The sequence below is a fragment of the Procambarus clarkii genome, chromosome 18 (assembly GCF_040958095.1).
Source record: "Procambarus clarkii isolate CNS0578487 chromosome 18, FALCON_Pclarkii_2.0, whole genome shotgun sequence".
Classification (NCBI taxonomy): domain Eukaryota; kingdom Metazoa; phylum Arthropoda; class Malacostraca; order Decapoda; family Cambaridae; genus Procambarus; species Procambarus clarkii.
Window position 1 is genome coordinate 14,001,451 of NC_091167.1, and position 13,266 is coordinate 14,014,716.

The 13,266-nt window shown below is 52.9% G+C and overlaps 1 protein-coding gene across 1 annotated transcript in view; it reads right to left on the reverse strand.

Annotated features, from left to right (window-relative positions):
- LOC123754691 (transient receptor potential cation channel subfamily M member 4) overlaps positions 1 to 13,266 on the reverse strand; it is a gene marked incomplete in the record, with an annotated part of 261,293 nt that overhangs the window by 43,472 nt on the left and 204,555 nt on the right. Inside the window, 2 exon segments of the mRNA XM_069326277.1 lie at positions 10,813 to 10,945; positions 11,268 to 11,446. Coding sequence (XP_069182378.1) covers positions 10,813 to 10,945; positions 11,268 to 11,446 — 312 coding nt within the window.

Genomic DNA, 13,266 nt, shown 5'->3' on the forward strand with positions numbered 1-13,266 from the left:
CGACACACCCCCGGCCCGACCAACGAAGCACCAACAAACCCTGGACCCCTCCAGAATGCAGCAGCCCCACCCCGCGCCAGAAAAAGATGGAGACTGCTGCCATCAAACAACCAAAACGCTTAAACCGAAGGAGCAAGAAAACTCAGCGAATCGACCCCCAGAGGCAAAGGCCCAAAGGAAAGAGCCGACGAAAAAACACACCGGAACCGAAGGGGCACTACCAACTGAGGAGAAGACAGAGCACGCTGACCAGAGACCAGGATGGTGCAAGCGGCGCACGAACAGGCCGGAGGTGAAACGACGCACAAGACAGCTGACTAACGGTGCAAAAGCAACACCAAGACCGAAAGCAAGCTGAAGCGGCTCCGCCTGCGCCGCACGAAAAGAGGCGACAGTATGTGGCAAGACGACGGCCCCCAACCCCCACTAGAAAACCAAGCCGAGAGTAAACCAAGCTAACAAGAGGAACCACCTAAGAAGGGACAGGAAAAGGAAGGACCGCCAAAATACCCCATACTGCCGCCAAGAGAAGCACGCAGGTGGGACACCTACCACGAAGCCACCCGACCACCAACCGGAGGCGAGACCATGAGGCAGAACATAAGCAGCCCCGACAAGGCCCCCCCCCCCCCCGAGCCCAGGAAAAAGGCGGAGCCGCGAGAAGATCTCGGGCGCGACCACTGAAACCCAGGCGGCACAAGGAGATGGAACGTCTGCCGAACAGAAAAACTCCGAAGCATGCAAGCCCGCCAGGAGTTCAGAAACGACGGGTCCGACGCGAGACATCGCAAGAACCCCCCCAAAAAAAACAAAAACAACAACAACAACCGGCAGGGCAAGCGAGGAAAACCAAGAAGGCGGAAGGGTCGCCGCCCGAACAGGACCCGAACCAAGGGGCACGAACAACTGCAACAGACCGAGACAAAGAAGCACACCTCAGGACACAGGCTGACCAACGCCTAAGAACACACGCAGGACATCCCTGCCGCAGAGGAGGCAGGCAGAAAGAGCTGAAGCACAAAAAAAAAAATTAACCAGGAGAACAACCAGGGGTGGACAATCAGGCAGGGACAAAAACCCCACGCAATCCCCAGGCACAAAAACGGCAGCAAAGTGCCACTCCACAACCGGACACAGGAACAAGAACACGCCACCGTGAAACACGGTACCAATGCACACGTGCAGCAGCAGCAACAGGCACCACTGCAACATGCAACATGTAAATAGCAGCTCCCCTCTGCAAAGGCAGAGAACGGAGCAGGCAGACCCCAGACAGGGCCAACGGAGACACGACAAAACCCTGCAGGCCCAGAAACCTGCACCAGGCGACCGACGGCGGAGAAACCCCGCTCGATACCTGCTGGATGAGGTACTGGGAGCTCTGTTACACCTCAAGCCCGGCCCAAGGTCAGGCCAGACCGGCCAGAGGATGGCCCACCAGGCAGCTGCTAGGAGCAGTCCACCGGCCCACATACCCCCACAACCAGGACGGGCCGGAGCTGCCATACGAAAACAGGCCAGTGCGCCCTGGAAGTCCACGGACGAACCAGCAAGAAGGCTTATGCTCGCAAGTAGGTCGTGTAACAAGCACAGACCACTGATGGTAATACAGTGTTCCCCAAAAGTGCCAATAGCACCACTGCACTCCACTGGTACTATCCCGCAAGTTCTACCAGATAGGCGGGACCCAAGAGCCAGAGCTCAAATCCTGCAAGCACAGCCAGGAGCCTCACCAGGTGAGTACAGAACCAACCCTACAACCCCCACACCTCAACATTAAAAAAGGAGGGTCCCCTGAATGACTCCAGCATGGGTTGGACATGCACATGAGGGGGACAGGAAGGGGTGATAAAGGGACAGTCACAGGTGTGCGAACGGTCTCAGTCGTACAAAATTATACCTAAATAAAGACAGGTATATAAACACCGCCGCATCCAGCGCCCGGCCAAAAGACGCCAGACCGCAGAAAACTCACCTGGCGAATGGTGGCTCGAACTTGACACGACTCAACCGTGCCCAGAAGAACTAGGGAGCACCGCCAGGTGAAGACGCCAGAGCCGGACCCTGCCGGACCCGCAGGAGAACAGGGAGAGGCGAAGGAGGCGGTCCACACCCATGACACAGGGAAAACTGCGGTGTCCTCCCCACAACAGGGAACCAGGACACCCCCGGCGCGAAGGGGCACATACCGCAGCCAGGGAGAAGAACGAGAGGCGAAGCACTGTAGCAAAAAAGGGCGCAAAACCCCAGCACTGAAACACCGCCCAGACCAAAACAAACTCCACGGCGCATGCGCATAACACGCTGGCCGAACCGCACACCCTCCCTGCGGGAAGGCGCCAGCCAGGACTATTGCACGAGAAAAAGAGCCAAAAGAGGAAACAGGAACAACAAAACCGGCCAAAGAAGCAAAGAGCCCAAAAAAAAAGGAACCCAACCGGGCGACAAGTAGCCCAACCGGGCAACAAGTAGCCCAACCGGGCGACAAGTAGCCCAACCGGGCGACAAGTAGCCCAACCGGGCGACAAGTAGCCCAACCGGGCGACAAGTAGCCCAAACGGGCGACAAGGAGCCCAAACAGGGCGACAAGGAGCCCAAACAGGGCGACAAGGAGCCCAAACAGGGCGACAAGGAGCCCAACAGGGCGACAAGTAGCCCAACAGGGCGACAAGTAGCCCAACAGGGCGACAAGTAGCCCAACAGGGCGACAAGTAGCCCAACAGGGCGACAAGTAGCCCAACAGGGCGACAAGTAGCCCAACAGGGCGACAAGTAGCCCAACAGGGCGACAAGTAGCCCAACAGGGTGACAAGTACTAGGAGCCGACAGACGTTCCAATAATGCGGGAAGTAGCGAAAAACCTTCCCGTACCCTCGAGAACACAGAAGCCAACACTAGTCCCGAAGGCACACGAAGGCGCAGGCGCACCCGAGATCAGAAGTCACGCAGAACCCCATCGAACGGGGAAACATGACAAAAACACCGTCCCAAAAAGCGGGGGAGGAAACAACCACCCACAGGACGGAACCAACCGACTCAAAGGCCAAGGAACCGAGCCCGGGGAGGGGCCGACGTCCAACAGCACGTACGGCGAGTGGGGAGGAAAGACCCCACTCCGCGTAACCACAAGCCCCGCCTAGAGGGGGATAAAAAACCCCCACGGGGTCTAACGGGGCCAAGGCCCCCCCCAAGACAGCCCCTCCCCAGCCCCGGGAACCTACACGACAGGCCCCGGGGCCGAGCCGTTCCCCCAAAGCCCCGGCCGTACCAGAAAACCGGGGCAGCCGTGAAAACACTAAGGAAGGGAGCCCACTGGCAGACTCATACAACACGGCTGGAGGAACAGGCCCAAATGCCCCCGTCACTACCCCGGAAGGGGAAGTCCCCGAGACTGCCCGAGTCTCAACACCACCAAACACCCCGCCCTGAACCTACAGACGGTAAGGAACCGGATGCAGGCAGGAAGGGTGAACCAGGGGAAAGACAAGGGGGCGTGGATGGAACCGAAGCAACCAACACCCCCAAGTCCCAAAACGAACTACAACGGGGCAGCCCCGGGGCTCCCGGGGAGGAAACCACGAGAACGTTGCCACTACCAAGGCTCAAGTGCAACGCCCCTGCTGCCCGCACCCGCTTTGTTAGCACAACTGGGTAACCGAGCCACAACGAGCAACCAAACTCGCAGGACACCGGGTCGAAGGTGTCACCGACCCCACAGGCAGCAGACGGAGGCAAAACAGAGAGTCACCCAGAGACAAAAGGTGAGAGCAACCCTCAAACTCGCTGGAAGCGAGGGGGGGGCTCTGGGGTCACATCCATCGGACCCGCGCGCCCCCAGGGGTTTCCCAGGGTCCCGAGCGTTTACTTTAAGAGGACTCGCGCTCAGGTAATCCCAGGCAGGGTACTGCTAACCGGCACCCAAGCTACCAAACAACTTTCTAAGAGCTGAACCCCCGGGACGTGTACACTCACGGGGACCTAGCAGGGGGTACCACCAGAAATACTCAGAACACAAGGGACACAAGGGGCAAGAACGAAGGCAGACCCCCCCACCAGGTATATAAACAAAAGAAAAAGAAAACCCCGCAAGAGGACAGCGTACCCAAGCGGAACAGAGCCGGCCGCTATGATTGGTAAAGACAAGCTGCACAGTACCCCACGCCCCACCAGTGCAAACACTGCCCCTGACTCTAAGGCGAACAAGGGAGACAGAACACCCGAGCACACAAAGAGCGGCCGAAAACCAAGCAGTAAACGGCCAAGCAGGGGCAGGACCCAAGGAACTTGTGGAAGGTGGCCCCAAGCCCCAAGGGCAGTACTTACAGGGCACCTAGGGAAGGGAACCCTAGGCGCATGCAGCCCGAGTACTGAAGAATCACTCCCGGCTCACGCACCACCTAGAAAACAGACACCACACTCTAGGTACAGTGCTGAAACAACCACTGGAGCCGGAGCACATAACCATTGCCCATAGCATCAGCCGAAGAACTGATGGGTGGATAGCCGGCGTGGGAGGTCTGGGGCTCCCCCTTCCCCTTCCCCCTCCCGGGGAGGGGGGAGCTGCGCAGACAGCGGTGACGTATGACGTCATACTAGTTTCCTTGTTTTCTGTTGAAGAGTTCTATTCACTAGTTCGGCTTAGGTAGCAATTTTCACCAGAATAGGGGTTTGTTTTGGAATGCTTACCTTTCTGGATGCTTGACCCGGTCGATGGCAGACATAGAATGCTTCCAACCACACGGGGGTTTCTATAGGCCATTGCTCCCCTTGCCTCTCTGAGGGGGCCAGGTTCTGGCTCGTGGTCCCCGGTAGGCCCTAGAACTCCATACACATGACTGATGCCAAAGTCTGACATTAGCATATCAGCCGGTAAAGCTCCGGGGAGCCGACGGGGCTCCCCCCAGAAAAGAGGTAGAAACTCCCTACAATCCCAAGTAAACAAGCAAACAAGCAAACATCACACTTTACTGCCGCGCCCATCGTCCACGCAGCCCTCCCCGCCCCGAGAGGGGGAGGTGGGAGCCCCGGATTTACCGCGCCGGCTGCCAAGCTTCAGTTTGGAAGCTAAGCTTCAACCAATGCGAAAAAAACGCCGACCGGTGGGAGGGAGGGCTGCCAGGGAGCCTCCGGGACTCACCCAGAAAATGGCATTTCATTACATTCAACACTGGTTTTCTGTGGGGAGCCCCTACGGCTCCCTGGAGCTCCTACGGCTCCCTGGAGCTTCATACCCAAGGAGAAGGAAAAGAAAGGGCTAACCCAGGAGGCGGCCGCCACAAAATCCGCAACGCGAAGCCGAGACAACAGGATGCAACCTGCGACCCAAGGCAACAAGAACGCACAGGAGCAGATGTGCATAAGGGATGGGCGGCCAAGAACCTGTGTGACCCTCAATTCCCTGTGCCCGAAATGAGCCCTAGACGTCACCAACACAGCAGCAAAAGCTGCAAACGTCCGAACAGCACGGGCGCAAAGACAGACCACAGGCTGGAATACTGAAAAACTCTGCAGACTACCTGGGAGACCCGAGCCCTGAAACAGAGAACGAGGGGAACCGGATCAAACCAAAGTGCATCCCCAGACACAGTACGCAGGTAATAGCAAAAAAGCACAACCGGACAACACAGGATGCACCCCCCGGCCAAACCAATCAAGCATCAATAACCCAAGAACCCCTCCGGAAACCAGCCGTCTCGACCGTGGCCAGGACGGAGAAAGGCTGCACACGTACAAATCTACCACCAGTACCAAAGAGCAGAAACCTGAACCGAAGGGGCTACCACAAGCTGAGGAGAAGATAAGAAAGCACCCTGATCAAGGAGCAGGACAGCGCAGGCAACGCATGAGCAGGCCGGAGGTGAAACAAAACGAGAAAGCGTACGAAATCAGGCAGATGTGACGTCCACCCTGAACGCAAGCCGGAGCGGCTCCACCAGCACCGCACAAAATGAGGCAACAGTAAGAAACATCAAATAACTGTAGTCCTGAGAACCCAAGAAAGGGCGAGACAACCCGATGCGAAAGAGAAGACAACGTACAAAGAGCAAGAAAAAGTGCATAGAAACACCAGGAACGTCAAGACGAAGCTCGCAGGTGGGACACCGTCAACCAGGCCACCTGAACACCACAGAGATGGTGACACCCGCGTCAAAATACCAGATGCGAAGAGCCGAGGAGAAGGCCAAACAAGTCACGTACAGGACCAATCCGACCTGCTGAAAGAGGTGGAGCCGCGGGAAAACGCCCCGGGTTCGGACACCTATCAAGCAGCGTCTCAAAAGAAAGCTGGGCGGCCACCAAGGAACCATAAGGACTGCTCTCGTGGGAATGGGATGCAACTGAGCCAGAACCCGAAGCAACAGCTGGACTGGGAGAAAAGAAACGGGTACCCCCACCTAGACCAGTCCTGCTGAAAAGCATCCAACGTGAACGCCTCGCAGGTGGGTAAGGGCGCCACATAAAATAGGCGATGCCTAGACCACACCGACTTGAAGACGTCCATGGCTAGGAGTTCATACGTCCAGCAGAGCCAACGAAACGATTCGGCGATGACTGGCCAATCCGCGAACAAAGGAATGAACCGAGACAGCTGTCTGCCAGGACGCAGGACACACCTCGGACATGAATCTCACGGTTAGCCAAACCCCGAGAATGGTCAACACCTAAGAGAAACCCTGTGGTTCCGGCAAGAACCACCAGAGAACAGTCCGAATGGAGCTGAATGGTAGAGCACCGAGTGACCCAAACCCTCCGAAGCGCAAACCAGACAGCCACGAACTCCCGAACCATGCTGTGAGCCCGACGGAAGGACAGACTCCACCATCCCTGGCCGACCTAGTGAGCACTGGTCACAAAGCCCCAGCTGAAAGATGACCCGTCTGTGAACACCTCGAGCGAAGGCTCAGGGAGGTGCCATGGCACGGAACCCCCGAAAACACCAAAGAGGAAGCTGGTGATGCAGCACCAACACAAGATCCCCGGAGGAACGAACCCAACGATTACAAGAGGCAGAAGGGGAGTCTCCGAAGGTTACCAAACAGACGCCGAAGCCAAACCCGACACTGCGGGCAGACCGGCACGTCGAAGTTCAAACTCCCGCACAACCGCTCGAGCAACCCGGGACCCCCACACAAACAGCCGAAGGCGGGACCACAGCCGCAGTAACACATCTGGAGGGAAAGACAAGGAGTGGCCTAATAACCCTAATCAAGGCCCAGGTCCGAACCCGGGACGGAAACAGATGGAATGGCCTCCAGATCACCAGGAAACCAAACCCAGCAATCTGGAAAGAACCACACCCCTGGCGAGCAGACAAGCAGACGGACTGGGAGCCCACACCAGCCAGTTGTCGAGGTAGGCCAGACACCGAATCTCAAGCAGACTCAGACAGCGCACCAAGATCCGGTAAAGATGCAAAAATACACCAAGTGCCAATACTTGACCTGGAGGTCCAGGGCCACCATCCAGGCACCCGGCCCCAACAGAAGCCAGACAGGAGACAATAGTCCTCCGAGGAGGGCATAGAAACCAGGGCACAGACTGAAGAAGTCCAGAAGAACTGCATATTCGAAAAGCCCATGTCTGCAAAGAGCAGACGGGAACCCCAGAGGGATGGGACGGATCGATCACGCCCAACGCACCCACTAAGATGACATGACGAATCGCAGGGGAAGAAACCCACCCCGCTAGCTCTGAACCCTCCAAAGGGGAAGAACCCGTCCACTGCCGCCACCAGAGGCCGGAAGACAACCAAAAGCGCCCACCAACAGAAGGACCATACAAGAGTCAACAGAGCAAGCAGCTTCCCCAACCCCCTGTCAACAGAAAAGGAAACAGAGCCCCTTCCGAAAGAAAAAGTACACATACACATATATACATATTGTGTATATACACATACATATATACATACACACAAGGTATGTTACACACACATGCATATGCACATACTAAGAACAAGTTAGGGGAGAACACTCCCTAAGAACAAGTTAGGGGAAAAGGTGGTGGAGGCCAAGACCGTCAGTAGTTTCAAAGCGTTATATGACAAAGAGTGCTGGGAAGACGGGACACCACGAGCATAGCTCTCATCCTGTAACTAAACTTAGGTAATTACACTTAGGTAATTACACATGTGCACACACACACACAGTGTACATATGTACATGCATACACATACACTTGAAAAGAAAATTACAAGCCGCCGACCAGTGGGCAGAGAGCACCACGCCAGCCAAGCGAAGAAGGCACAAAACTGCATCAAAAGGCCCACCTCGACAACAAAATCTCAAAGTCCCAGCACGACCACAACACGTGCCAAGACCCAAAAAGATCAGTCTGCAAGCCAGGAAGACCCCAGAACTCCGGAGGGCAGAACCGGGTCACACACGAGGAAACAAAGCCCCCCGAACCCACAAAGGGGGGGGCCCCAAGAAGAAGATACCTCCGGAACGAAACCAAAGAACCCAGAGGAACCTGGAATCGAACCAGGGGGAGCCCTAACCACCACATTTGCCGGCGGAGAAACACCACAGAAAAGCAAAGCACAACCCCCAGACAGAACCCCCAGGAAAACGGTCAAAACAGACCGAAAACCGAGGGACAAGGTGTGGGAGCAAGCATAACAGCCAGGGACACTGAGCCTAAACCCTAGAGCCCAGACCCAAAACAGACAAAATGGGAAACACAGTGTAAAATCAACACTCAAACATTCCCAGAGGAATAGGAAACGGGCAGAAAACACCAGAGAAGCAAAGAAACGACAACAGGAGAATAAAACCCCTGAAAAAGGTGAAAACTCACCCAAGAAACTCGCTCGCACACCCAGGCGCATGTAAACAAACCGCAACGCCGCCCTGGTGGCTACACCGGGAAACCGGCAGACGAAAATGGCAGCCAGAAAAGAGGGCTGTGACTGACGCTAAAGATACGAAAACACGCCAGCAAAAGTGGGAAGCAGGCAGACTGGATGGGCGAAAAACTCCACCCAAAAGCAGAAAATCCAGGCAGGGGCTAACTGCCTCAGAACTGCTAGCAGGCATCCCCCACAGCCCCGGGAACCAGCAACACAGGGCCCCGGGGCAGAGCCGTCCTCCAAGCCCTCTGCCCTTAAAGAAAAGGAAGAGTCCATGGGAAAGGCAGCAAGAAAGGGCCGCTGGTAAGATCCAGAAGCCTTGGCATGAGGAACTGGCTCGAAAAACCTCCGTCCCCCAACCCGAACGGGGCAGCCCCCAAAATCCGCCTGAGTCTCGGCCCCAACTAAACCCAGCCCCGACCCCAAAACCCGCAGATGGTCTGGAGACGGGAACAGGGAGGGAAAGGGGCGAACAGCACCTAACCAAAATGGGGCGGCATCGGGGCATCCGAGTGGGAAACCAACCTAGCATGCTGCAGCAACCTAACCTAGCTTGCAACACAGATGCCGCCTGTACTCTGAACAGTAATAACACCAGGAGAGTACTGGAGAACAAGCAGAGAATCTCTCTCGCAAGACTCCAGGTCAAGGTGTCAGTGACCCAACAGGCAGCAGGACAGAGATAAAAGTGGCGACTGTCACCCGGAGATGAGGGCACAGCAACCAACGATCCCGTACAAGACGGGTTGGGACCCGGAAGACACAAGTCCACCGAGCCCAGACAGGGGTTTCCATGGCCTGTAGGCTGACTGCTACGGGAAGCCCGGGCGAGGTGTTGCTAACTGGTTAAGAAACCCCAAAATAACAAAAGGGTAGAGATTAGCACTGAAAACCCCTGCGACATGTACAATCACAGGGGCCTAGCAGAGGGCCACCAAACACTACCAGTGGAACTATAGCCACACTAAGCAGACCCCCACCAGGCACTGGAAAAGAAAAACGAAAGAAAACCCCCGCAAAAGTACACCGTCTCCAGAGGCAACAGGAACCGGTCGCCGCTTAGGTGGCAGGTCGCACAACACCTTGACTCCCTGACCAGCACAATACCAATCCCTACCCAGGGCCAAACAAGGGCCCCAAGACCCAGCTGGGCCCAAGGGCGAGGCAAATGCTGAGCAGCAAGAACCTCTACTGAAATGGTTCCCGAACGCCCCAGGGAAGATAACCCTGTTACGCAAGGGCAGTACTTAGAAGACGCTTAGGAAAGTAAGCCACTAAGCACATGGAGCCCCGGCACTGATGAGGTACTCCTGGCCACCGCACAACACAACACACGGCAGTGAACGCCACACAAAGCAAACACCGCCTAAGAAACTGAGGCCAGAGAAGCGTCATTCCCGGTTGACATTAGCTTACGAACTGAAGCTAGGCAGCCGGCGCAGTAAGTCCAGGGCTTCCTCCTCCCCCTCTCGGGGCGGGGAGGGCTGTGCGGACGATCGGCGCAGCAGTAAAGTGTGATGTTTGCTTGTTTGCTTGGGATTGTAGGGAGTTTCTACTTCTCTGTTCGGTTTTTTGTTTTAGTTTTTTACAATGTGGGGTTTGTTTTGTTATGCCTACCTTTCTGGGTGCCTAACCCCGGTCGATGGCAGATAAGGAAAACCCCAACCACAAAGGGGGTTTTCCAGGGCCATTGCTCCCTGAAACCTCTCTGAAGGGGCCAGGTTCTGGCGCTGGTCCCTGGTAGGTCTGAACTCCTTAGCTAATGTCCCAGTCTAATATAACATACATTAGCCCGATAAGCTCCAGAGAGCCGTAGGGGCTCCCCACAGAAAAGTTTTTAAATGCCCTGATGGTATAAGCTCCTAACCAGGAGCCAACAAGATCTTGCCTTAGGAAACATATGCATATGACAACTTGGAAACATTAATATTATGTTCATAAAAATCTCCATGTGTAACCACCTACTTCTCGGACATTCTCTTGACCCGGTTATCAATGCTGCATTCCTCGGTGTATGCAATCCTGGCCAAGTACGTCATAATGGACTCCTTCTCAAAAAGCTTCAGTGACTCCAATGTGTCCTTCATGTAGTCCTCCACTATAAGGATACAAATGAGATAAACACAATACATTATCATCATTATCATTATCACATCTCATGCAATAACGACACACTCTCGCATCAAGTGCACACCCTTCCATGAGTAACACATACTGGGCAAGTCGGAGGCTTAGGACCCATGCAGGAATATCACTGCAAACTAAAAATTAACAACGATAAAAATAGGCAAGATTAATAGATGACATATATGACTTTCGACACGCCACCAGCTTCCTGTCCTTGTTGAGGCCACTAGGGTTAGTGGCTCTCGGGTAAATCAGGTATATAGTAACATGCATACAGCTTCATGAAAACTCACAATTTTCTCTTTCTTTCCGACAAGAGAGCTTCCAGACTTTTTTGAAGAACCGCCACAAATACTCAATTACGACAAATGGAGGAATGAGAGCTGGCTTCATATCGTACTCCCGAATGAGTCGCAGCATTTCAAACTTCCAGATCTCCATGCTATTCTCCTGCACTTCGTCAAATACGTACCTGCGGGTGGTCTTGGAAGCTAAATTATTGGCCACATAGGAACTATATTAAGGTGCAGCTGAATAATAAGAGCATTATGCTTTTTTTTAATCAGTGGAGAATGCTATAGAGTAGCAGTGTCATGGTGTGTGTATATGCTTATCTGTCTTTTAGTATAGGAAATAAGTTATAATTCTAGATTCCATTTTCTAGTTATTGAGAAACATGTGCATTAGTTCCACTAGATGTTATGGTGCTCTAATGTGCCTGTTTGTAAAAGTGTGAATGTGGAAGAATTTCACTGTCTCTTCCAATTAGTAACAAATGCAAACCACCTTCACCATATATGAATATATGACCATTTTCCTCACATCTCTCAGAATTCTGTGTGTTTCTAGCAACCAACTGTGCCACTTCGTTCTACATTTTCCTGTGAAATAGACTGCCATGTGTATAAACTCCACACCATCTTTTGTACAACAAGCCATTGCTATTTGCAGGGAATATATAATAATATATTTCCTGCATATATTATATAAACATAATCTATTATACAATGGGGCCTCGACTTACAATGCTAATCCGTTCCCAGAGACGGATCGTATATCGAAATATCGTAAGTCGAAGCGATTTTTCCCATAAGAAATAAAGGGAATTGAATTAATCCGTTCCCCACCCTCCAAAATATTAACATACAAATACAATTTTATACTGAATACAATGTTTTTTCTAACTACAATACAGTACCAACGTTTCTCTTACCTTTAAGTAGGGCTCTTGATGGCGTATGGAAGATGGTGATGAGGGGGAGGAGGAGAGTTGTTACTGTTTGGAAGGGGAGTCCCCTTCCATTATAACATCAGGCAGTGATGTTTTACTGGGGTACTCTCTCTCCTACATTTTGTCTGAACACACCTAGGACCTGGCTGTGGTTCAGTGCTTGTTTGTCTCACTACAAATTTGTCGAGACATTTGTTTTTCCCTTCGTTTTAACATTTGCCTGTAATGATGCATCACAGTGTCATTGAATAGGTTAAGGTAACGACCTACTGCAGCTTGATTTGGGCGAGTCGTTTCAGCAAAGGTTTGCAATTCTTCCCATGCTGCACACATTTTCTTAATTGTTGAGGAAGAGACATTCTGTACTCTTGTTTCTGCTCTATGGTCATCCTTACATAGGTTTTCATATGTTGAACCTTACCACTGACTTTCCTGGGACTCATGGCATGATATATAATAATTACTTTAATGTTCAAAAGGCAAAAAAAATCACCACAAAAGCGGAATTTCTTATAGGCGCGTTTGTCACTAAGCGGGCAGCTGTAGTAAACTGAGGCAGGTCGGCCGCGTGACCGGGAGCCATGCGCTCGGTCGACCCGAATGTGTACCAACAAATATTGGAAGTCGACGACCCCATCGGATGTCGAGTCACATTTTTCAATGAAATTTACATCGTAACTCGAAATTGTCGTAAGTAGGGGCAATCGTAGTATATATATATAATATATTATAACAATGAAAAATATACAGTATAACAATGTGTGTTTTATGGTAAGCTCTTGTTAGCTCTTTGGTGGTCAAATGCTGTTGCCAGTAAGCCTTAGTATCATGCCAGGCTTCAAAAGCCATAGTTATGTATGGAGGGAAGCTTGTGCATCAGATGAAACAAAAACTACTGCTTGGCCACAATGGTAATAGTACTGGCTGACCAAACACATCTATTCGACCCAATGAATATTTACTTTTGTGGCGAGGACTGACCATGGGTGTTAAATAGCTGGAGTGTATGATATAGTTAACCTAATAAATACAATATGAAGGTATTGCATCACATCTTCAAT